The following is a 27,045-nucleotide window of genomic DNA, read 5'->3' as shown; positions in this document are numbered from 1 at the left end:
AATTTTACTGCTGACGATCAAGTAATTATCTACAGGCCGCAGGAATGATACTGATTACGACTTAATTGACGTCGACAAACACGTCCGCATTGAGCAAACAACCTATCCGTGAAAATATCATTTTACGAGCGTTTTTACCACTATTAGGTAGCTTCAGTCTTTGACAGTGAATGTTTACATGTTAGAGTGATCTGCCCTTGACTGGGAGGAGTAAGTATCTTGGCGATAGTAGAGGCTCAGACTCCAGGTCTCACCGTCGCATAATTCACCTAAAGCGTATCAACGACACTGACCTAAATGAAAAGAGAAATGTACACACCAGCGATATCATTTCGCGGGGTGCATGTAAAGCGTCTCCTAGCACTTGTTATATGCGGCGTGGTCTTAATTTGGATAGTAGGTCGCTCACGAAGCAAGTCGCCATCGGCATCGGAGAAGTCTATTGGGACCGATCTACTAGCAAACGGAAAAGACAGATTCGTTTTCAACATGGATAGCAAGCGTCGAGGCTTGACTGACGGTACCAGTTTGAGTTTTAGCAAAGGACATTTTGTTCTTGATGGAAAAACTATAAAGATTTTAAGCGGAGCGATGCATTATTTCCGTGTTGTCCCGGAATACTGGAAGGACAGAATGGAAAAGATGAAGTCCTGTGGCTTGAACACACTAGAAACGTAGGTATTTTTGTAACTTTCTTTTAAAATGTTTTTCAAGTACTTGACAGGTATGCATACTGTTTATTCTTTTATTTTCATATCCATGTATAATCAAGCATCACTTGCTTGACAACGACATTAGAATCTATGTCGAAACGTCGCCCATCACAGAATAAAAGAAGTTGTATATCCATAAAAAAATGTCATCAGTCTTCATTACCTCAACTTCTAAAATGCCCATCAAAGAAATTATAAAAGAGAACTTATATAAATCTTAAACCCAGGTTATCTTTCAACAGCAACACCCCTCTTTTCAGTCGGAGTGAGCCATGTGGAAACACCTGTGGTAAAACGATAAATAAGTAGCATTATTAGCAGCGTATACCATGCACTTTGGTCACGCCCATGTACACCAGCACAAAGGTAATTTTGTGATGCCTGATTATAGCTGGTGGATTGATATACTTCTGTCACTCTTTACAAAGTTCGGGTGTGCAAGCCCCTTTTGGTTTGCTGCATGCCAAACCCTGTTTGTTTCCCCCAGGATCCAAAAGGGGCAGGGCGACAGAATTTCAAAAGGGGCAGGGCGACATAATTTCAAAAGGGGCAGGGCAACATAATTTCAAAAGGTGCAGGGTGACAGAATTTCAAAAGGGGCAGGGCGACAGAATTTCAAAAGGTGCAGGGTGACAGAATTTCAAAAGGGGCACGGCGACAGAATTTCAAAAGGGGCACGGCGACAGAATTTCAAAAGGGGCAGGGTGACGGAATTTCAAAAGGGGCAGGGCGACAGAATTTCAAAAAGAGCATGCAATGACAGATTTCCAAGTATTAAGTTAAGTTATTCATGCATATGATTCTTAAAAGGCTAAAAGAGCACAGTTATTTCACTTAACGTCAACAGGAAATAAAAAATTGAAACAACCAACAGAAGTGTTAATAGCAATTATTGTATTAAAACTAATGACAGAAGGGCAGGGCGCCAAATATCAAGTGCAGGGCACTGTGCCTTGCTAAAAATGCCTTGGGGGAACTCTACCAGTAAAGCAGTTTTCCAGATGCTGAAAATGCTGTACAGTACACTGGGTGCTAGGCTAGTTGAAAAACAGATTGATGATCAGAAACATTGTAAACAGACCCTGTACAGACCAAATAGACAGACACTGACACACTGACAGAGTAGACATGTAGACCAAGTACACAGACCCTGTACAGACCAGGGGCGGTGGGGTAGCCGAGTGGTTAAGGTGTTGGCTCGTCACGCCGAAAACCCGGGTTCGATTCCCCACATGGGCACAATGTGTTAAGTCCATTTCTGGTGTCCCCCGCCGTGATATTGCTGGAATATTGCTAAAAGCGGCGTAAAACTAAACTCACTCACTCACTGTACAGACCAAGTAGACAGACCATGTAGATAGACCATATACAGACCAAATAGACAGACACTGTACAGACCAAGTAGATAGACGCTGTATGGACAAAGTAGATAGACCCTGTCCAGACCATGTAGACAGACCATGTAGATAGACCATATACAGACCAAATAAACAGACACTGTATAGACCATGTAGACAGACCCTGGACAGACCAAGTAGACAGACCCTGTTCAGACCATGTAGACAGTAGTGGTATTCCGATTAATTGAAATAATCGAAGATTGGTCGAAGTGACCAAACGACCAAGCTATCGATCACATTTTCTCATAATCAAACACAAACGATTTTGGAACTACTGTTTTAGTGTTTGAAACACTTGACGATGGAACATATCTTCAAAGTTGTCAGGGCCTGAAAACTCGTTTAATTCTTAGAAAACTCACTTCACTAACTGAAAAGTCATGAATGAATATTTCTTGAAGACTCTAGAAAGTTTATGTTCATGATATATTACTCATCACTTTAAAGTAGCAAGTTGCATCAGGTTATACGTATCTGCAATAACAACCTTGGTAGGAACATCTGAAAAATGACGCTAACCAACACTAGACAGACCCTGTACAGACCATGTAGATAGACCCTGTATAGACCACGCATTCAGACCTTGTATCGACCCTGTACAGACAGATGACATTGTCACTCTTGCTATAGTATTGACGTAGTACAGTCAAATTCACACCACCGTGACACACTGACAGAATGTACTGCTTGATTGGTCAATCAATACAATCTATTATTTATCATAACAAGCATCAGTAAGTGTAGCACATTTACTGGGTATGTGATGTGGTGCTTTAGTTGGGGATAATGTTAAAATGACGGTGGCATATCTGGTTTCAACCTTGGACGGTGGGGTAGCCTCGTGGTTAAAGCGTTGGCTTGTCACTCCAAAGACCCGGGTTCCATTCCCCACATGGGTACAATGTGTGAATCCCATTTCTGGTGTCCCCCGCCATGATATTGCTGGAATGTTGCTAAAACTGAAAGCAACGTAAAACTAAACACATGCACTCACTATTATATTTGTTGTTAGCACACAGGTCACACTGGCCTGAGACCTCCAAAGTAAGATCTTGTTCCCATTCCCACCTTCAGTCCAATACCCCCTGCCCTCAGTCCATGTCCCCTTACCCTAGTGCTACAACCCCCTCGCCTCTATCCATTACTCTCTGAAAACTACTGCCCCTACCTTCAATGAAGTTCAGTATATCACACCTGCCCTCAGTCTATGTCTCCACACCCTCAACCTACTCTGCTCATGCTGTTGATCACTGGATTGTCTGGTCCAGACTCGATTATTTACAGACTGCTGCCATATAGCTGGAGTATTGCTGAGAGGGGCGTAAAACTTAACTCACTCACTCACTCAACCTACTAAACTCCACCTGAAACCATTTCCAAGCTCTCAGTATGCTTGTCCGCAGCCCACCACCCCTACCATCATTCCGTTACCTGTAGCCTAAAACAACTACACTCAACCTTATCCTCAGTAAAAATTCTTCTACCCTCGATCCATTTTCCCATTCCTGAAATCCACATTCCATGTCCTCAATGCACCACTTCCACCTGAACACCATACCCCTGATATCCTACAACCTTCAGTTCATTACATCTACCCTCTACCTGAAAACCCTACCTCCATCCACCACCCCTGCCCTCAGTTCATTACCCCTACCCTCTACCTGAAAACCCCTAACCTCCATCCACCACCCCTACCCTCAATTCATTAACCCTACCCTCTACCTGAAAACCCCTACCCTCAGTTCATTAACCCTACCCTCTACCTGAAACCCCTATCCTCAATCCACCACCCCTACCCTCCATCCACCACCCCTACCCTCAATTCATTAATCCTACCCTCAATCCACCACCCCTACCTTTCATCCACCACCCCTACCCTCAATCCACCACCCCTACCCTCAATTCATTAACCCTACGCTCAATCCACCGCCTCTACCCTCAATCCACCACCCCTACCTTCAATCCACCACCTCTACCCTCAATCCACCACCCCTATCCACCTCAACCCTCAATCCACCACCCCTACCCTCAATCCACCACCCCTACCCTCAATCCACCACCCCTACCCTCAATCCACCACCCCTATCCTCAATCCACCACCCCTATCCTCAATCCACCACCTCTACCCTCAATCCAGCCCCCCTGAAAGCCACTGAAATTAGTTATGGACAAGCTTAGTTCATGTTAAATGGGTTCGACATTAGTTTTGTAGTAAATTACCATAAAGCTGACTTATGTCTAATATCAAATGTGTGTATGAGATGCATATTAATATGGTATGTTACGTGTCAAATTGGATTGGCAGACAGAAAATCTTGACTCCTTGCTACCGGACCAGACAATTATGCTGTTGATCACTGCTTTGTAAGGACCAGACTGGATTATTTACAGACCACCGCCATGCAGCTGGAATATTGCTGAGTGCGGTGTTAAACAACAAAGTCTGGAAACCTCCCAAACTCTGCAAATGTATGAAATGCATGCAAACTGGAGTATATTTATGTTTCCATGAGAAAATGAACATATGGGGAGTGAGTAAGTTAGTTTTATGCCGCTTTTAGCAATACTCCAGCTATATCACAGCAGGTGACACCAGAAATAGGCTTCTCACATTGTACCCATGTGGGGAATGGAACCCGGGCCTTGGTGTGATGAGCGAACGCTTTAACCACTAGGCTACCCCACCGCTCGAACGTGTGGGGACAGGGGCCCTTCAGAATACACACTCGGGGTCATTTTCAAAACTTTTGAGGCCACGCCGAGATATCATATAAAAAATATATTTAGATGTATAAAATTGTGTATGAAGGTTTTTGATTCAGAATCACCACCAATTAAAATGTTTTTAAATTGTTTCGCATGATATTTTGTGAATGTAAGAAATGCAGCAATAACAATTAACATACAAAGCTTTATTAAGCTTCAACAGCTTGTTGGCTTGACATGTGCCACATTGGCACAAAGCTGATATATCCTAGAAAATCTGTGTGGGTTATACTGCAGTCATGAAGCATTGATTTTTTTTAAATTATTACTTTTCACTACGACTCAGTCTAAGTAAACTTAGCCTCATTATTATTTGTTACCCTACTATACTGTAGAGGAGTGTAACGAATAGTACTGAGACTAAGTTTACTTAGACTGCACTAGGACTGCACGATATCACCAGTATATCACATTCTACCATTACAGTAAATACTGGATTGTGATTGGTTAATCAAAGTCATTCAGAGGTATATAATCACATTATATACCTCTGATTTCCAAACACAGTATGTATTTTTTTTTAAATTTTATAGAGCGGTTATGGTAGAATGGAGATGCACGTACTGTGTTGGAAAATCAGAGGTATATAACGAAATTATAATAGCTCTAAGTATGTTATTTCCTAAATATGCCTTTCAAACGATATGTATTGCAATATTATTCCTCAGAACTGGTATATTGGGCAGTAAAAATGTGTGATGTTTTGTGACTGTCTCTATGGTTTAAGTTAAAATCTAAACATACTTTCATTCACACTGAAGTTTTCCATTGTAATTGATAAAACAGCATACCTTACTTGCAATAAATTTTACGTAAAAAAGAAAATACCCCTCAAAATATAATTGAAATTCGAAATTTCTGTTATAACTAGTGTTGGGAATTGGTTCAAATCTCATATTTGATGATTGGTTCATTACTACCGATCAATCATAGAAAATAATTGGTTAGCGTCATTTATGAAATTTGTTAATGCACATAAAATAAGGAAAAAAACCATGTAGTCCTTTAAAGGATGACTAGTATGTTGGGAACATAAATTTCTTGGAATCTTCAAGATAAATTCAATCATGACTTGGAACGAGCTTGTAGTGCTTACGAAATGTAACAGACAAAACCAACCATGTGAAAAATATTGTTAATGAAAACAAGTGTTCCAGAATTGTCGATTGATCGATTACTTGGTCGTTTAGTCACTGCGACCAATCTTCGATTATTTCAATTAATCGGACCACCACTGGTTATCACAGCCATAACATGTGTTTTTAGGGCTTTAGTATGTAGAAAATAGGCTCTGCAAATACAATGAATGTCTCTCACTGTCAAACAATGAAGCTCCCAATATATTGCAATACATATTGGAATACTAGTCTCAGAATTGCAATACTTGTATATTGCAATGCAATGTATAAGCCTATATACAACCCTACCTTTCACAGTTTTTCCTGCTTCTCTTCAGTGTGTCAAGAGGCGACTAACGGGATCGGGTTGTCAGGCTCGCTGGCTTGGTTTACACATGTCATCGGTTCCCATTTACGCAGATCGATGCTCATGCTGTTGATCACTGGATTGTCTGGTCCAGACTTGATTGTTTACAGACCGCCGCCATATAGCTGGAATATTGCTGAGTGTGGTGTAAAACTAAACTCACTCATGCTGTTGATCACTGGATTGTCTGGTCCAGACTTGATTGTTTACAGACCGCCGCCATATAGCTGGAATATTGTTGAGTGTGGCGTAAAACTAAACTCACTCACTTTATGAATGTTCTTAGGCCGTCTTTCATAACACATTTTATTTCTGGTTTTATGTTTGTTTTTTTCAGATATGTGTCCTGGAACCTGCATGAACCAACTCCTGGAGTATTTGACTTTGAAGGCATGCTCGATGTCCGGTATGTCTACCACTGATTTAACCAATATTTAAACACAAATTGGATTACAGGGTCTGTCGATACTTAAATAATGAAAATAGAAGTCTTCAGAGCATCACATCTTCACCCTCCCATTTTATACTCAAAGGGTTGGTGAGGTAGCCTAATGGTTAAAGTGTCTGCTTGTCACACTGAAGATCTGGGTTCGATTCCCCACATGGTAAAATGTGTGAAGCTCATTTCTGATGTCCCCTGCCATCATACTGCTGGAATATTGTTGAAAGCGGCGTAAAACAATACTCACTCACTCACTCATACTCAAAAACCTTGAATGCTTAAGTTTAGATTAACACCAACCTGTGGTATGTCATAAAAAACATGTTTGAAAAAACTAGTTCAGCAAAGCATCATGCTGCCCAAAGAACAAATATAAAATGCGTGTCAACAACAGCTGTTTTAATTGTATTTATCACCAATCTGCTTTTGGCATGTGGTCCACTTTCGTTAAGTGATCCAACCCGTTAAGGTACCTTCAGTAACCCATGCTTGTCGGAAGAGACGACTAACAGGATCGGGTGGTCAGGCTCGCTGGCTTGGTTTACACATGTCATCGTATCCCAATTGCACAGGTCGATGTTGATGCTGTTGATAACTGGATTGTCTGGTCCAGGCTCGATCATTTACAGACCGCCGCCATATAGCTGGAATATTGTTGAGTGTGGCGTAAAACTAAACTCACTCACTCACTCACAGTTCATTTCCCCACATTGGTACAATGTTTGAAGCCTATTTCTGGTATTTCCTGCTATGAATATTACTGTATGTGGTGTAAAACCTCACTCACTCACTTTAGTATTGATGATTGCAAGTCTGTGTTTGAATATCATTTTGAATATCATTCACTCACTCTATGTCACCCAGTGTAACACAACAACCTACATATATCAATATCTGTGTGACTTAAATTGTTATGTGACTCACTACTGAACTCATCTTGTCCCGTCTTTGACTAACCAAGTTTACCTACTGTGACACTGAATAATAACATGCGTAAGAAGTCAGCTTGTCTAGGAAGCACAATACGGAACATTACTGATATCGGTCAGGCAAGCCAACAATGCTGGGTTGGGTTTGCTAAGGTATTCACAAACACCTGCATTACATGTTAATGCATTAATAATACATCTACAGAAATATCCTATTTCTTTGACCTGGAAAGGGAAACCATGTTCTCTGTGTCAAAGAGAGGTAATGGATCATAGTCAACAACTGATTATCTTGACATGGGTCGGGCACATGAAACACTTACGATGAATACAGAGTTGTGTCTTTTTTATTTTGTTTTACCTTTGTGAACTGATTTATGTATGTAGAGTCTGGTTCATGTGCACTGGAGCACAGCAAATACAGGCCATCTTTCTAACTTAATCTAAGGCTAGGGTAGCCTAGTGGTTATAGTGTTTGTTTGTCAAGCTGAAGACCAGGGTTTGATTCCCCAATCAATATGGTAATACATGATTCCCCTAAGCTTATCGGTTTTACTCTGGGGATGAAACGGTATGCCACGGTGTTGGTAGAACTGCGGTATTTGCCTTCAGTTGGGTATACTGTAATGTAATAAAACAAATCGTTTTTTGTACCGTATTCGGTTTTCGGTTTTCGTACCGTTCTTTTATCGAGTCATAAAATGACAGTTTTGTTTAGTCAAAATAACAAGGATTATGGTTATTTATTTTTTTCGTGTTACTAAACAATGTAAGGTTTGGCGCTTTTCAATTTTCCGTATTATGATCATTTCTCATGTAAGAAATGACCTCATGTAAGAAATGACCTCATGTAAGAAATGACCTCATGTAAGACCTTGTATCACAATACGTGGAGTTCCATGGTAACAGCATACCGTTTCACTCCTATTTTACACAGTGTGTGAGTTATGTGTGATAATATCAAGGCTTTACCGAAGTAACCATGACAACGAAAGATTCCACATTTGTATGGAGACACTGACACTGATACAGCTGATCATTAGAACTACAGAGAATCCATGTGACACGAATATTATACATATCATAAATACTGGATGACAAATGCGAATGTTGGTTGACAAATATACGAACAAGTCAGCGGATCATGTGTTATGCATGACATTCAGTGAAACAGCGATTAAATGTATTCTTTAACGATGTTAAAGTTATTCTTTAACGACTGACTGACTGAGTTTGGTTTTACGCCGCTTTAGCAATATTCCAGCAATATCACGGCGGGGGACACCAGAAATGGGCTTCACTCATTGTACCCATGTGGGAAGCCAACGCTTTAACCACTAAAGTACTGTCGGAAATGCTAGAAAAATGCTTTTTAGCCTTAATATCTTTATAAAGGTGATAAATATACTATGTTGTCAATATATCACCTCGCCTATTGTCTACCTAATTTTTATTTCAATCGATTTAACATTCTGATGCATTTAAAGGGCAGTTTACAGGAGAGAATTTGGTACCAAAACAGCAACTTCAGATTTTTTCCGAGTTCAACAACAGAAATCTGAAATAGTCTTTACATTTATGCTAATAATACAGGTGGTGTAAAAATATGAATTAACGTTTTTCCTAAACAAATAAATGTTGAATGTTTGTGTTACTTTACTTAATTATCGTTTTCTTTATTGAAGAAATATTAATATACGTGTAAATGTTAAGTCTTGATAAATAAGTTTCCCGTCATGCATGCACATCTTTATCACAGCGTCCACTATGGCCAACGATTTGCAGTCGATTGTTGCAAAGGTTTATAGGTTTTTTCTGCTTAAAAAAGACAGAGGTAAACCTTTCATTAGTTTAGAAATGGTTAATTACAGAACGTGTAGAGCTGTTGGCATGTCTTACCAACAAGTTTACAATATTGTAAACAAATCAAACAAGACAGGGACCGTCTCAAATGGAAAACCGGGACGTAAAACCATCCTTGACAACTTTGACAAGGGAGTACTTAGACGGGCGGTCTACAAACTTTATGAGAAGAAAAATATATATATTCTAAAGAAGCTACACCAGTGACTTCGTTAAATCTTTGGCCAATTTTTACAACTAGATTAAACTGACCGAATTACATCCATATTTTTTCATTGAAATAAACTGTTGACATGCAAAACATTTATTAAAACGTTGCACATTTCTACAATCAATCGATAAGATAACACAAGTGATAGGATTCTTTCCAATGTACAGTAATTCGAATGTTTATTTCAAAACAAACACACATACACAAATGATCCCATACATAACTGATAATGCGATTATACTATGCATACACATATTCAACATTTTGCAGAAAACATCTATTGAGATGACCCCTTCCCCGAGCGTGTGCTCAGGTGTCAATTTCACCTGTCGATAGCGTGCATGCTGATGACGTAACACAGGCAGTTAATGTTTGTTTCAAATAACGTCCCACTACCCCTTATTTTTCTAAGTTTTTGGTATTTTCATCAGTAAAAACACATTTTAGAGCATGTCTCAAAATTTATTCCCTCGGTCTACATTAGGTAGATGTTTCTTGAAGTGATATTTGTTATTTAAGTAACTGTAATACCTCTGAATTTTAAATATAAGTCAAAAAGCATTTTTCTAGCATTTCCGACAGTACTTTAGACTATCCCACCGCCCCAATTTTTAACGATGTTAATGTAGAATTATTTAATTAAATTATCAGTTAAGTGACCAATGGCCACATTACTGTCAAATTATATATGTAGAAAACAGAGTTGACTTTGATCTGTCTGGTTTAGATAGATTCTGTTTTACATATTTTGGTTTGTTAAACAAGACCTAAATTCAAATGAAATTACTCCTGTTTAAAAAGTTCATGGATATTTTATTCCAGTGAATACACACAAGGAACTGACTTTGTGAATGGAAACAGTTTGTTTTTTGTAATACACTGTAGTGATCATCTTTGTGTCCTTTGCAGTGTACAATTAATAACTATCAGTGTACATTTTATCCCACCGCATATAATGCGTGGGATATAGTCGCCGCCTCGTCCGTCTGTCCGTCCATCCGTCCGCCCGTCCGTCCGTAATCATTTTGTTTCCGGACCATAACTCAAAGACCGTTCGATATTTTTTAACCAAAATTGGTAGATATGTCAAAAATAACCTAAGGTGGTGCCTTTTGCTATTTACAGATAATTGTCATTTTTATTTTTCTCGGTTTCCATGGAAACGCTTTGGACTTAGTCTTAAAGAAGGGTGGGCTTCGCTTCCGAGCATAACTCAAGAACCGCTCAATATTTTCAACAAAACTTGGTAGATATATCAAACAGATCCTAAAGTGGTGCCTTTTTGCATTTCACAGATTTTTGGCATTTTATTTTTCCCGGTTTCCATGGAAACGATTTGGACTTAGTCCCAAAAGTGAGGGGTGGGCTTGTTTCGAGCATAACTCAAGAACCGTTCAATATTTTTCAACAAAACTTGGTAGATGTATGAAACAGATCCTAAAGTTGTGCCTTTTGCTATTTGCCGATTTTTGGCATTTTTATTTTTCTTGGTTTCCATGGAAACATTTTGAACTTAGTCTCAAAAAGTAAGGATTGCTTTCGTTTCCGGAGCATAACTCAAGAACCATTCAATATTTTTCAACAAAACTTGGTAGATATATCAAACAGATCCTAAAGTTGTGCCTTTTGCTATTTGCAGATTTTTGGCATTTTTATTTTTCCCGGTTTCCATGGAAACGATTCGGACTTAGTCCCAAAAGTGAGGGGTGGGCTTCGTTTCCAGAGCATAACTCAAGAACCGTTCAATATTTTTCAACAAGACTTGGTAGATATATCAAACAGAACCTTAAGTGGTGCCTTTTGCTATTTGCAGATTTTTGGCATTTTTATTTTTCCCGGTTTCCATGGAAACGATTCGGACTTAGTCCCAAAAGTGAGGGGTGGGCTTCGTTTCCAGAGCATAACTCAAGAACCGTTCAATATTTTTCAACAAAACTTGGTAGATGTATGAAACAGAACCTTAAGTGGTGCCTTTTGCTATTTGCCGATTTTTGGCATTTTTATTTTTCTTGGTTTCCATGGAAACATTTTGGACTTAGTCTCAAAAAGTAAGGATTGCTTTCGTTTCCGGAGCACAACTCAAAAACCATATAATATTTTTCAACAAAACTTGATAGATATATCAAACAGATCCTAAAGTTGTGCCTTTTGCTATTTGCAGATTTTTGGCATTTTTATTTTTCCCGGTTTCCATGGAAACGATTCTGACTTAATCCCAAAAGTGAGGGGTGGGCTTCGTTTCCGGAGCACAACTCAAAAACCTCTCTATATCTTTCAGCAAAACTTGGCAGATATGTGAGGCAGATATTGAAGTGATGCCTTTGCTATTTGCAGATATTTGTGATTTATTATTTTCTCGGTTTCCATGGAAATGATTCGAACTTAGTCTCAAAAAGGAAGGGATGGGTTTTGTTTCGAGCACAACGCGAAAACTTCTTAATATCTTTCAGCAAAACTTGGCAGATATGTGAGGCAGATCCCAAAGTGGTGCCTTTGCTATTTGCAGATTTTTGTCATTTATTTTTTTCATGATTTCCATGGAAACGATTTGCACTTAGTCTAAAATCAAGCTGGACTTTAAGTAACTGTCAGATGATTTGTTCTTTCAAAGATGTGGGGCCGGGGATATGTCATCTTCTGATGACTCTTGTTTAATTTGGCCCAGTGCAAGGTGTTGCAATTTTCTGTACAGAGTTGTGTCCCTTGGGCACTCCAGAAACCCTCCCTCCCTCTCTCACTCAGTCCCTCTCCCTGGCTATTCACTCCAACTCAAGGTCTCATCGCTGTATGGCTGGAATAATGCCGATGTGACGTAAAACCCAACTCAATTCAACCCTTACTCACTCACCTTCACTCCAAACCTCACTCCCTCACTGACTCCAACCTTCTTCCTTTCACTCTCACTCACTCACTCTAGCCTTCCTCCTCCCGTCCCTCTCTCACTCACAAACTTGACTTGTTATTACAGAAAGTACATCCAACTGGCCCAAGAGGTCGGGCTCCATGTCATCTTTCGCCCGGGACCCTATATATGCTCTGAGTGGGACTTCGGAGGACTCCCCAGGTAATATCATCGTTGTACTCTGGAGACTGACAGGTAAATGTCATGTTGGTACTTTTTGGGACTGAAAGGTATATGTCATTGGTATTTTTTGGGATGGACAGGTAAATGTCATTGGTACTTTTGGGGCTGGACAGGTAAATGCCATTGTTGGTACTTTTGGGAAATGACAGGTAAATGTCGTTGTTGGTACTTTTGGGGCTAACTGGTAAATGTCATTGTTGGTACTCTTGGGAAATGACAGGTAAATGTCATTGTTGGTACTTTGGGGACTAACAGGTAAATGTCATTGTTGGTACTTTTGGGAAATGACAGGTAAATGTCATTGTTGGTACTTTTGGGGACTAACAGGTAAGTGTCATTGTTGGTACTTTTGGGAAATGACAGGTAAATGTCATTGTTGGTACTTTTGGGGATGGACAGGTAAATGTCATTGGTACTTTTGGGGTAGTCAGGTAAATGTCATTGTTGATACTTTTAGCAAATGACATTGTTGGTACTTTTAGGAAATGACAGGTAAATATTACTGTTTGTACTTTCAGCGATGGACAGGTAACTAATTTTAGTTTGTTATAACCATAGTTTGTTCGACTAAAACATACAGCAAGTATTGAGGACAAAATAAATGGTTCATAATATTGGTCATTTTGTTATAGCGTGTTTATTATAATCATAGTTTACCTGTAATCTGTTGTTGGTTGTGTAGCTGGCTCCTGGCAGACCCCAACATGAAGGTGCGCTCCAACTACCCCCCTTACCAGAAGGCAGCCGACAGATTCTTCAGTAAAGTGCTCCCCCTAGTCAACGATCTACAGGTAGGTTGTACACCGAAGAACCATGTTCTACTCCCCACATGGGTACGATGTGTGAAGACCATTTCTGGTGTCCCCTGCTTTGATATTGCTGGAGTATTGCTAAAAGCATTGTAAAACCCAACTCACTCACTCATTCACTTAAAAGCGACGTAAAACTAAACTCACTCACTCACTACAGGTAGGTTGTGCCTTACAGAGAGGTTAATTAACAGACAGACCTAAGGATACTGATGTCTGTCCTACATGGTGGCGGTGTGTGGTCCTCTGCGTAGAGCTCAGGTCACAATCAGTTGAAGTTAAGCAACGTTGGTCGCGGACAGTCCTTGGATGGGTGACCGTGTTTGGCAGCTTCAGTTTCTGGGACTTCAGTCCTGCCCCACAACGAAGCACATGTGACGCACGTGGTCTCACCTTAGGCAAGTGAGTTTGTTCAAAATTGCCTCTGTCCACCCAGCAGTAAAATTGGGTACCTGGTATGATACGATGGTAGTCTGAATTTGAACCTTGAGCGCCTGACAGGCGACCGGTTGTATTCTCCACATGGAGTGTTCTGTACTCGTTGACCAGGTAATATGTCAGCGCTTTGAGCATGCAATGTGTATGGATAAACGCGCAATATAAATGGACTATTATTGTTATTATTATGGTGGGCCCAGACTTGGATGATGTTCCAAAACTGATGCTGGGCTTTGTTGTTTGTGTGTTTGCTGTGTAAGGCCGCACTCAATAATATTCCAGCTATACAATGGTGGTATGTAAATAATCGGGTCAGGACAAGACAATCCAGTGATCAACAGCATGAGCATTGATCGGTGCAATTGGGATACAATGATGTGTGTAAACCAAGCCAGTGAGCCAGACCACCTAATCCCATTAGTTGCCTCTTACAAGCATGGCCGGAGAGCGGAAGGTCGCGGGTTCGATCCCCGACCGCGTCATACCAAAAGACGTTAAAATATGGTACTTGTTGGTCCCCGCCTGGCGCTCGGCATTAATGGGTACAACAAGGACTGGTCGGCTCGGAGTCAGTATATGTGTCTGAGTGGGGTATTCATGCTTCACTGCGGCATGGTATCTCAGTGGGCTAGCACTATAAAACCAGCTTCAGTCTGGGCTAGTACAAGCAGCCACACATACACATACACACGCATGAGCACTAAGCCTCATCATCCATGTTTTGAACTGTAATTCAGTAAATTTGGACAGACTCGAGAGCTGTATGAGTGATAAGAATTGAATGGGTTGATTGTTTTATTACATATACAGTACAACCAGGAATTATTCAGAATTTAAAGATTGTAAAATTATTTCTTTTCACTCATTACTCACGTATTAAATGTGAATATTAGCAGAACATAACTCCAGATTCAAAGACAGGTGAACAGTTAGTATTTTGTCAAGTCACCATAGGCAGCAATGCAGGCTTCAATGCGGCGGGGCATACTACTGATCAAAGAAGTTAGAAAGTCGTGGTCCATGCTGTCCCAATATCGACCACCTCTTCTTTCATTTCAGCAATATTTGTCAGATTTTTCTTATTGACACTTTCCTTCATAAGTCCCCAAACATTTTCTATTGGATTTAGGTCAGGGCTATAGCTTGGCCAATCTAATAATGTCATATTTTGGGTCCGAAACCAGGCCTGTGAATGCTTTGAACGATGTTTTGGGTTGTTGTCCTGCTGGAAAATCCAAACATTTTCCATAAAACACGTGAGCAGATGGAAGTTAATGTCCCTCGAGAATATCTGTGTACCACTGTTCATATTCCCTTCAACTACACAGAGGGGTGTTGCCCCTAACACAGATATGCCACCCCACACGTTAAATTTCAGACTGTACTTTGGGCGCTGATACAAAGGTTTTTCAGTTTGTTTGGTCCAGAATTTCAGTGTATTAGGAAACAGCCACACAGAACTTTCATCTGAGAAAATCACATTGTCCCAGTTAAAATTTCTATGCTGTAAGCACCAGTTCAACCTTCGCTCCTTTTGTTCAGGTTTCATGATCGGTGATGGAATTCCTCGACTTTTCTGCCAACCCATTGCATTCAACTCAGTTCTAATTGTCTCCTTACAGACAGCCACAGTTCCTCTATCAATCATATTCAGCCTTAAGTTTTCTAAACTCCTTCGTTTGTTTTTAGAAACAAGAATACCAAGCCGCCTCCTGTCACTGACAGTCAATTTTCTGGGCCTACCTGCGCCTCCCTGGTGCTCAATGCCATATCCATTTGCAATATTTTTCAAAACATGATAAACAGTGGACAATGGAATGCCTGTTCTACTTGAAATCAATTTAGCTGATCTGATGTCCTTGTTATAATACTCTAAAATCAACTTCCTCTTCTCTAAATCATCCATGCTGAGGATCACTGAAAATGTCGTCTGCTAGCAAGTAATCAAAGGGGGATAACTTCACAAACTAATGAAAAGGGATTAACAGAGTTGTCTCTCTTGAATGAAACCAAACACTTGATAGCTGGTCAAGGTTGTTTATACTAGAAATCCAATTAAACATATTCCTAAAAATCTCAATAATTTCTGGTCATACTATATGCCTTTGGCTCTCAGGTTGGACCAATCCTGAAAACATGGCTCAGTGTTTCTGTATTTTCTTTTTCAATTTCCCCCTTTGTGTTTGTTTTTCCCAATATCCCCATTGTGTCAGTATTTCCCAGTATTCCATATTCCTGTTTCAGTATTCCCAAGTATTCCATATTCGTGTTTCAGTATTCCATTATTCCACATTCATGTTTCAGTATTCCCAGTATTCCACATTTGTGTTTCAGTATTCCCAGTATTCCATATTCCTGTTTCAGTATTCCCAGTGTTTCATATTCCTGTTTCAGTATTCCATTATTCCATATTCCTGTTTCAGTATTCCCAGTATTCCATATTCCTGTTTCAGTATTCCCAGTATTCCATATTCCTGTTTCAGTATTCCCAGTGTTTCATATTCCTGTTTCAGTATTCCATTATTCCATATTCCTGTTTCAGTATTCCCAGTATTCCATATTCCTGTTTCAGTATTCCCAGTATTCCATATTCCTGTTTCAGTATTCCCAGTATTCCATATTCCTGTTCAGTATTTCCCAGTGTTCCATATTCCTGTTTCAGTATTCCCAGTCTTCCATATTCCTGTTCAGTGTTCCCAGTATTCCATATTCCTGTTTCAGTATTTCCCAGTATTCCATATTCCTGTTAAGTATTCCCAGTATTCCATATTCCTTTTTCAGTATTCCCAGTATTCCATACTCCTCTTCAGTGTTCCCAGTATTCCATATTCCTGTTTCAGTATTTCCCAGTATTCCATATTCCTGTTAAGTATTCCCAGTATTCCATATTCCTGTTCAGTATTCCCAGTATTTCATATTCCTGTTTCAGTATTCCAAGTGTTTCATATTCCTGTTTCAGTATTCCCAGTATTCCATATTCCTGTTTCAGTATTCCCAGTATTCCATATTCCTGTTTCAGTATTCCCAGTTTTCCATATTCCTGTTTCAGTATTCCCAGTATTCCATATTCCTGTTTCAGTATTCCCAGTATTCCATGTTCCTGTTTCAGTATTCCCAGTATTCCATATTCCTGTTTCAGTATTCCCAGTATTCCATATTCCTGTTTCAGTATTCCCAGTATTCCATATTCCTGTTTCAGTATTCCCAGTATTCCATATTCGTGTTTCAGTATCCCCAGAATTCCATATTCCTGTGTCAGTATTCCCAGTATTCCATATTCCTGTTTCAGTATTCCCAGTATTCCATATTCCTGTTTCAGTATTCCCAGTATTCCATATTCCTGTTTAGTATTCCCAGTATTCCATATTCCTGTTTCAGTATTCCGAGTATTCCATATTCCTGTTTCAGTATTCCCAGTATTCCATATTCCTGTTTCAGTATTCCCAGTTTTCCATATTCCTGTTTCAGTATTCCCAGTATTCCATATTCCTGTTTCAGTATTCCCAGTATTCCATATTCCTGTTTCAGTATTTCCTAGCGTTTCATATTCCTGTTTCAGTATTCCCAGTATTCCATATTCCTGTTTAGTATTCCCAGTATTCCATATTCCTGTTTCAGTATTCTCCGTATTCCATATTCCTGTTTCAGTATTTCAAGTTTTCCATATTCCTGTTTCAGTATTTCCCAGCATTCCATATTCCTGTTTCAGTATTCCAAGTATTCCATATTCCTGTTTTAGTATTCCCAGTATTCCATATTCCTGTTTCAGTATTCCCAGTATTCCATATTCCTGTTCAGTATTCCCAGTATTCCATATTCCTGTTTCAGTATTTCCCAGCATTCCATATTCCTGTTTTAGTATTCCCAGTATTCCATATTCCTGTTTCAGTATTCCCAGTATTTCATTTCCTGTTTCAGTATTCCCAGTATTCCATATTCCTGTTTCAGTATTCCCAGTATTCCATATTCCTGTTCAGTATTCCCAGTATTCCATATTCCTGTTTCAGTATTCCCAGTATTTCATTTCCTGTTTCAGTATTCCATATTCCTGTTTCAGTATTCCCAGTATTCCATATTCCTGTTTCAGTATTCCCAGTATTCCATATTCCTGTTTCAGTATTCCCAGTATTCCATATTCCTGTTTCAGTATTCCCAGTATTCCATATTCCTGTTTCAGTATTCCCAGTATTTCATTTCCTGTTTCAGTATTCCCAGTATTCCATATTCCTGTTTCAGTGTTCCCAGTATTCTATATTCCTGTTTCAGTGTTCCAGTATTCTATTCCCATATTCCTGTTTCCATTCCCAGTATTCTATATTCTGTTTCAGTATTCCCAGTATTCCATATTCCTGTTCCCAGTATTCCATATTCCTGTTTCAGTATTCCCAGTATTCCCAGTATTCCATATTCCTGTTTCAGTGTTTCCAGTTATTCCATATTCCTGTTTCAGTATTCCCAGTATTCCATATTCCTGTTTCAGTATTCCCAGTATTCCATATTCCTGTTTCAGTATTCCCAGTATTCTATATTCCTGTTTCAGTGTTTCCAGTATTCCATATTCCTGTTTAGTATTCCCATTATTCCATATTCCTGTTTCAGTATTCCCAGTATTCCATATTCCTGTTTCAGTATTCCCAGTATTCCATATTCCTGTTTCAGTATTCCCAGTTTTCCATATTCCTGTTTCAGTATTCCCAGTATTCCATATTCCTGTTCAGTGTTCCCAGTATTCCATATTCCTGTTTCAGTATTTCCAGTATTCCATATTCCTGTTTCAGTATTCCCAGTATTCCATATTCCTGTTTCAGTATTTCCCAGCATTCCATATTCCTGTTTAGTATTCCCAATATTCCATATTCCTGTTTCAGTATTCCCAGTATTCCATATTCCTGTTTAATATTCCAAGTTTTCCATATTCCTGTTTCAGTATTCCCAGTATTCCATATTCCTGTTCAGTATTCCCAGTATTCCATATTCCTGTTTAATATTCCAAGTTTTCCATATTCCTGTTTCAGTATTCCCACTATTCCATATTCCTGTTCAGTATTCCCACTATTCCATATTCCTGTTCAGTATTCCCAGCATTCCATATTCCTGTTTCAGTATTCCCACTATTCCATATTCCTGTTTCAGTGTTCCCAGTATTCTATATTCCTGTTTCAGTGTTCCCAGTATTCTATATTCCTGTTTCAGTGTTCCCAGTATTCTATATTCCTGTTTCAGTGTTTCCCAGTATTCCATATTCCCATTTCAGTATTTCCAGTATTCCATTTTCCTGTTTCAGTATTCCCATTATTCCATATTCCTGTTTCAGTATTCCATATTCCTGTTTCAGTATTCCCTGTATTCCATATTCCTGTTCAGTATTCCCAGTATTCCATATTCGTGTTTCAGTATTCCCAGTGTTTCATATTCCTGTTTCAGTATCCCCAGAATTCCATATTCCTGTGTCAGTATTCCCAGTATTCCATATTCCTGTTTCAGTATTCCCAGTATTCCATATTCCTGTTTCAGTATTCCCAGTATTCCATATTCCTGTTTCAGTATTTCCCAGTATTCCATATTCCTGTTTCAGTGTTCCCAGTATTCTATATTCCTGTTTCAGTGTTTCCCAGTATTCCATATTCCCATTTCAGTATTTCCAGTATTCCATTTTCCTGTTTCAGTATTCCCATTATTCCATATTCCTGTTTCAGTATTCCATATTCCTGTTTCAGTATTCCCTGTATTCCATATTCCTGTTCAGTATTCCCAGTATTCCATATTCGTGTTTCAGTATTCCCAGTGTTTCATATTCCTGTTTCAGTATCCCCAGAATTCCATATTCCTGTGTCAGTATTCCCAGTATTCCATATTCCTGTTTCAGTATTCCCAGTATTCCATATTCCTGTTTCAGTATTCGCAGTATTTCATTTCCTGTTTCAGTATTCCCAGTATTCCATATTCCTGTTTCGGTATTCCCAGTTTTCCATATTCCTGTTTCAGTATTCCCAGTTTTCCATATTCCTGTTTCGGTATTCCCAGTATTCCATATTCCTGTTTAGTATTCCCATTATTCCATATTCCTGTTTCGGTATTCCCAGTATTCCATATTCCTGTTTCAGTATTCCCAGTATTCCATATTCCTGTTTCAGTATTCCCAGTTTTCCATATTCCTGTTTCAGTATTCCCAGTATTCCATATTCCTGTTTAGTATTCCCAGTATTCCATATTCCTGTTTCAGTATTCCCAGTATTCCATATTCCTGTTTCAGTTATCCCAGTATTCCATATTCCTGTTTCAGTATTCCCAGTATTCCGTATTCATGTTTCAGTATTCCCAGTATTCCATATTCCTGTTACAGTATCCCCAGTGTTTCACATTCCTGTTTCAGTATTCCCAGTATTCCATATTCCTGTTTAGTATTCCCAGTATTCCATATTCCTGTTTCAGTATTCCCAGTATTCCATATTCCTGTTTCAGTATTCCAAGTTTTCCATATTCCTGTTTCAGTATTCCCAGTATTCCATATTCCTGTTCAGTATTCCCAGTTTTCCATATTCCTGTTTCAGTATTTCCCAGCATTCCATATTCCTGTTTCAGTATTCCCAGTATTCCATATTCCTGTTTCAGTATCCCCAGTATTCCATATTCCTGTTCAGTATTCCCAGTATTCCATATTCCTGTTTCAGTATTTCCCAGCATTCCATATTCCTGTTTATTATTCCCAATATTCCATATTCCTGTTTCAGTATTCCCAGTATTCCATATTCCTGTTTCAGTATTCCCAGTATTTCATTTCCTGTTTCAGTATTCCATATTCCTGTTTCAGTATTCCCAGTATTCCATATTCCTGTTTCAGTATTCCCAGTATTCCATATTCCTGTTCAGTATTCCCAGTATTCCATATTCCTGTTTCAGTATTTCCCAGCATTCCATATTCCTGTTTAGTATTCCCAGTTTTCCATATTCCTGTTTCAGTATTCCCAGTATTCCATATTCCTGGTTAAGTTTTCCCAGTATTCCATATTCCTGTTTCAGTATTCCCAGGGTGGGCCTATCATCGCTGTACAGGTGGAGAATGAGTTTGGCTCCTACAGCAGTGAGATCGAACATCTGGACTTCCTCCGAGGGGTGAGTTGTAGATTATGTTAGGGCTGTTTACTGTGTTATTGTATTTGTTAACGGAAAACTTGTCACTTTTCGTGTGCAGAGGAAACAGCGAAAGCAAAAACCGACAATGTTAAGGTGATTTTTGTTTCTTGATTCGCTGTCAAAACATCAACATGAAGTATAATAAGATTTTTGACTTTCACTCACTCACTCACTCACTCTTCGTCTTCAGCTGCTCAGGCATTACGGCATCACTGAACTCCTTGTCACCTCTGACAATCTCTCTGGTATGAAAAGGGGGCCATTCCATGAACGTGAGTAACAGTTTTTTTGTTTACGTGAAAGTGTGCTGAACAGAGGTTTGTGTTCTGTTATAAGTTGTTAGGTGTATAGTATCATCAACCTGAATTCTTACCTGTTGTACCTCATTCACAGTTGTTAATGCAACCTGCTGGATATACGATATATTCTGTCTCAGTCATGTCTGAGACTGGTCTTTCATGAAATACCTCGTCTTGAATAAAAACAAAAAAGTAAAGAAAGTATCTCGTCTTGTCCATGTGATACAAGCGACCTGAAAGAGTATGCAAAAAAATGGAAGACATTCTAAGTTCTCAATTAGATAATTCATTATTATGTTATTTATCATATACTAAATCAGGACAGGCTCATTGACTTGGCTGACACATGTCATCGTATCCCAGTTATGTAGATCGATACTCATGCTATTGATCACTGGATTGTCTGGTCCAGACTTGATTATTTACAGACCGCCGCAATAATGCTGAAATATTGCTGAACATGGCGTTACTTGAAACCACCCAACCAACCTTAGTGAATTCATTGCAGCCTTATTGATCTTCAGTAACCCATGCTTGTCGTAAGAGGCGAATAACAGGATCGGGTGGTCAGGCTCACTGACTTGGTGGACATATGTCATCAGTTCCCAATTGCGCAGATCGATGCCCTTAATGCTAGTTATCTCAAATGGATTTCTCATCCGCAGGTTAAAGAATCTCAATTTACATATTTCTAACATTAGACTGCTGTTTCTATTCTGCTTCATTCTTAGCTTACATATATATCATTAAGGCGTGAGTGAGTTTAGTTTTACGCTGCACTCAGCAATATTCCAGCTATATGGCGGCGTTCTGTAAATAATCGAGTGTGGACCAGACAATCCAGTGATCAAACTGTTCACTATTTCTTCACCAAACTTGGCACATAGATTGGTCTGGTGGTGTACTGGTGCCTTTTGGTAGTTTGGGAATTCTGAATAAAATATTTTTGGCATTTCCATGGCAACAAGTTTGACTTAGCCTGAAATTGTTGGTAATGAACTTTTCCGGAGCAGAACTCAAAAAACGTTCACTATTTCTTCACCAAACTTGGCACATACATAGATCTGGTGGTGTACTGGTGCCTTTTGGTAGTTTTGGAATTCTGAATAAAATATTTTTGGCTTTTCCGTGGCAACAAGTTTGACTTAGACTGAAATTTGATGGTAGTGCTCTTTTCTGGAGCTGAACTCTAAAACCGTTAACTATTTCTTCAATACTCTCCTTCTACTTTTCTATATACACACCTAAATATTTGACAAAATCATAACTCGTAGACATAATCATGAAGAGTATTTTGCCATTGCGGGGGTTATTGATAACTTTGTCTTCTTGTTAATGCACTGTTGTATCCAATGTCTTCAAATTTGGTGACAGGTTACACAGACACCAGTCGATTGGGGCGACATTGACCTTATTTTCAAGGTCACCATGACACTTTGATCACTTTTTAAACTCTTGTTAATGCGATATCTCATAAAACATTGCACCCAATGTCTTAAATTATGTTGACAGCCTACATTGGGTGATTATGCAGACACCAGTCATTTCAGGCATCTTTTATGTGACCAAAAAATAGAAAGTAGTAAATATAGATATTCCATTCATTGCCATATCGGTGGCAAACACTTGTTATCTTATCACTGTTGCTCCTTACTCCCAGTCACTATTTATATAGTTGATGCCTCGTCTGTTCGTCTGTCTGTCTATTATCATTTTGTTTCCGGAGCATAACTCAAAAACTGTTCAATATCTTTCAACAAAACTTGGCAGATATATCAAACAGATCTTGAAGTGGTGCCTTTCGCTATTAGCAGATTTTTGTCATTTTTATTTTTCTTGGTTTCCATGGAAACGATTTGGACTTAGTCTCAAAAGGGAGGGGTGGGCTTTGTTTCCTGAGCACAACTCAAAAACCGTTCAGTATCTTTCTGCAAGATTGACAGATATATGAAACAGTTCTTGATCTGGTGCCTGGTGATCTGGTGTAATTTGTCATCTTCTGATGACTATTGTTTATCAAGTCACTAACTGTCCATTGTCTGAAGCTAGTAGACCTTGAACCCATCCACCTGTACAGCCCAGCAAGATTGTTTTTCTACCTGTCAGACGATCTAGTGTTCATGGGACTAATCACTTTGATAACTGCTCTCATACCTGTCATAGGATATATGACGTGAAGATGAGATAAGGTAATACCTTATTTTCCAATGAGAAATGTTGGCTACATCTTGAATGAATTATGATGAAAAAAACCCATAGACAGCATACAAGATAGAGAGTTTAAGTACATTGCTGGGAATAGGACAAGAAATATCATGCTCTAGAAATAAGTAATAGTATATAATAAAGAATTGTTTAAACAAAAGATAAATAAAAATAAAAATATTGAATCGTTACTTATTGTGAATAGCTCAAATAATGGAGTATGGGGAGTATACAATCATGCTTTGGAAATGTAGAATAGTTTTAAAAAAACCTCCTTAAGCATATTACAACGAATTCATGCAAAATTACTGATACGGCGTAAAGCAATATTCACTCACTCATTCCATAAGCCTAATATTTTTGAATATATTCCGAGAATTTGATGTTTACAATATTGATAGACATGAGGGTAATAATGGCTACCATAAAGATGTTTCGCCATTAGATTTGTGATTTTCATCCACACACTGTCAAAAACTGACCTTAGGCCAGACCAATTTTATTTCTTGTTTTAAGGATTTTTGTCCTCAGAAAACCTAAAGGCAGGAGGGAAAAAAAATAAATATAAACATCACCAGTCAAAGTAATATTTCTTTTGCATACTAAAAGTATTTTATTTTTGGCAAGTTATAAAGTGTATATTGGGCCAAAAACAATTAAAAAATTTTTGGGGTAAGTTTACTTTCTTTGCCAATAAAAACATGAGGATTTTATTTTTGGAGCGGGGAAAATTAATTTTTATATTTTTCCTTATCCTTGGAAAAATACGACCAGCGGATCCATAAAACAAGAAATAAAATTGGTCTGGCCTTATGGCTGTCTTGAAGTTATGGCATGATGACTTTGTATTTATATTTTTGCTGTGTTCCTTCAACATCGACACATCAGTGTTTGACTGTTATACGAAACATACACGTTATTCGTATACATTATATATACTGTTATAACCTAGCAACAGCATTAAAACACATACACTCTCTCACTCCAGATGCTCTGCCGACGGCAAACTTCCAGGACTATGAGAAGAGCAGTAAAGAGTTCAACGAAATCCGAAAACTGAACCCAGAATTTCCCCTGATGGTGATGGAGTACTGGAGCGGCTGGTTCGACCACTGGGGTGCCAAGCACTCAACATTCCCCCTTGAAGGTGGGTTGTGTTACGACACTTTATCTCAGACCGGTCAATGTCCGGGTTAGAATTGGTCTTCAGCAATCCACGCTTGTCGTAAGAGGCGACTGACGGGATCAGGTGGTCAGGGCTGACATATGTCATCGTACCCCAATACTAAAAAACATAAAGAGAACCCTCAAAGTCTTCAGAAGTATTTTAATTATCCCCCGCCGCGCGTTTAGCGCGAAGCGAGGGATATAGTATTAGGCTTCGTCCGTCCATACGTACGTCCGTACGTACTTAATTTTCAAGGTCACAGAGACGCTTTGAAGATTTCAGCATGTTAAATTGCATGTTAAGATAGTCAGCAAGATATCGCAAAAAATATTCACTGGATTTTCTTCATATTTGACACCAAGCTTCATCTAGGGAAGGCCCAGGGCCCAGTCAATTTTGGTGACCTTCACATAATTTTTAGGGTCACGACTACTCTTTGAAGATTTCAGCATGTTAACCTGAATTGTCAGCAAGATATTTTAAGAACTGTTCACTGGATTTTCTTCATAGACTTTTAAGACTTCTCTTGAATAATTTTCAATAAGCAATTTCTTTAGTACTAGTTTTGCATATTTCATACACTATGACATTCATGTCAAGGTCAAAGTCAGTCTTGAAAATATATGTGTGTTTGAACAACTAAAGAGCCAGATATCAAGAGAGGTTGACTGGTCATGTTTTTGTTGACATTTAACTTCATCTTAAACTTTCATTACTTTATAAGTTTGATTTGATAATTTGCGGCGGGGGATTATGTCACCTTAGTGGCAATGCTTGTTTCTGAGTTATATCACTTGCTAGATAACGGTGTTAGAACCTACACCGAAATGTCGCTCTCACAGCAATATAGATGTTGGTCATCCATGTACTGTTTTCCTTCCTTGCTACTCCTACTTGTACATGCCTCTCAGTGAAATTAAATCAGAGATAAATATGTCTCTTGATAAACTTTCCATTTCAGATTTTGCCAAGAGTCTATCTGGAATTTTTCACAATGATTCTTCCATCAACTTCTACATGTTTCATGGCGGCACCAACTTCGGTTTTATGGCTGGCGCCAATTATTTTGAAGACTACAAGCCAGATGTTACCAGCTATGGTATGTGCCAATATTTCCTTACAACTTCTATTTCATGTCTAGTGAGGGTCGGTGGGGTAGCCTAGTGGTTAAAGTGTTTGCTTACCATGCCGAAGACCCTGGTTCAATTCCCACATGGGTACAATGTGTGAAGCCCATTTCTGGTGTTACCTGCCATGATATTGCTGGAATATTGCTAAAAACGGCACAAAACCATGCTCACTCACTCACTCATGTCTAGTGAGTGAGTGAGTTGAGTTTTATGCCAGTTTTGGTGAGAGACAGAGACACAGAGAGAGAGAGCTTTAAGCAATGTTCCAGCAGTATCACAGCGGGGGACACCAGAAATGTACTTTGCACATTGTACCCATGTGGGAATGGAACCCAGGTCTTCAGCATGACGAGCCAACACTTCAACCACTAGGCCACCCCACCGGCCCTGTTTCATGTCTAAGTGTAGTGTTAGTATTTCCATTATTACATCCATTGTTGCAGACACAGAAATATTGTTGATTTTGTTTTTCTGTTCATATTTGTTCACAATAATTCCTGAATTTTTAACGCCAGAGGAACATTAATTGGAAGTTTAAATTTCTGTTTATTTATATAGGTGAGCTACAATAACAGGGAACTGTTTCTGTAGGAATTCCAAAATTAAGAAGTTTGAAGTTGATTTCCCTAAAGGATAAATTAATAGAAGCATTATATATGGGGTGGTTCACTTAGGCATTATGGGGCGGTGGAGTAGCCTAGTGGTTAAGGTGTTCACTCATCACACCAAAGACAAAGGTTTGATTCTCCACATGGGTGCAATGTGTGAAGTTCATTTCTGGTGTCCCCTGCTGTGGTATTGCTGGAATATTGCATCAGGCTACCTTATCATGTTTCACAACAGCAGGAATAACGTTCAAGTTCCATTTGATTTACTTTCAAAACAATGAGCAGTGAAGGTCTAATAATCGAGGTCCACGATCTGGCTTGATTGTGGAGTTGGTAACAGGCATAGGAACACATGTAGTG

At 39.0% G+C, this 27,045-nt stretch overlaps 1 protein-coding gene across 2 annotated transcripts in view; it reads left to right on the top strand.

Moving 5' to 3' along the window:
- Positions 1-210: 210 nt before the first annotated feature.
- Positions 211-27,045, top strand: part of LOC124279217 (beta-galactosidase-1-like protein 2) — a 74,087-nt gene continuing 47,252 nt past the window's right edge. For both annotated transcript variants that reach the window (XM_046715028.1, XM_046715024.1), the window contains exons 1-8: positions 211-674; positions 6,702-6,770; positions 12,778-12,873; positions 13,577-13,685; positions 21,162-21,254; positions 21,466-21,547; positions 24,768-24,926; positions 25,909-26,046. In XM_046715028.1, coding sequence (XP_046570984.1) covers positions 298-674; positions 6,702-6,770; positions 12,778-12,873; positions 13,577-13,685; positions 21,162-21,254; positions 21,466-21,547; positions 24,768-24,926; positions 25,909-26,046 — 1,123 coding nt within the window. In that variant the 5' untranslated portion in view covers positions 211-297. The remainder of the gene's footprint in view (positions 675-6,701; positions 6,771-12,777; positions 12,874-13,576; positions 13,686-21,161; positions 21,255-21,465; positions 21,548-24,767; positions 24,927-25,908; positions 26,047-27,045) is intronic.

This window comes from Haliotis rubra, unplaced genomic scaffold, assembly GCF_003918875.1.
Source record: "Haliotis rubra isolate DU_JTF1 unplaced genomic scaffold, ASM391887v1 Scf248, whole genome shotgun sequence".
In the NCBI taxonomy this organism is placed as follows: domain Eukaryota; kingdom Metazoa; phylum Mollusca; class Gastropoda; order Lepetellida; family Haliotidae; genus Haliotis; species Haliotis rubra.
Note: the sequence above shows the minus strand (reverse complement) of the source record. Positions and strands in the feature narration are given on the sequence as shown.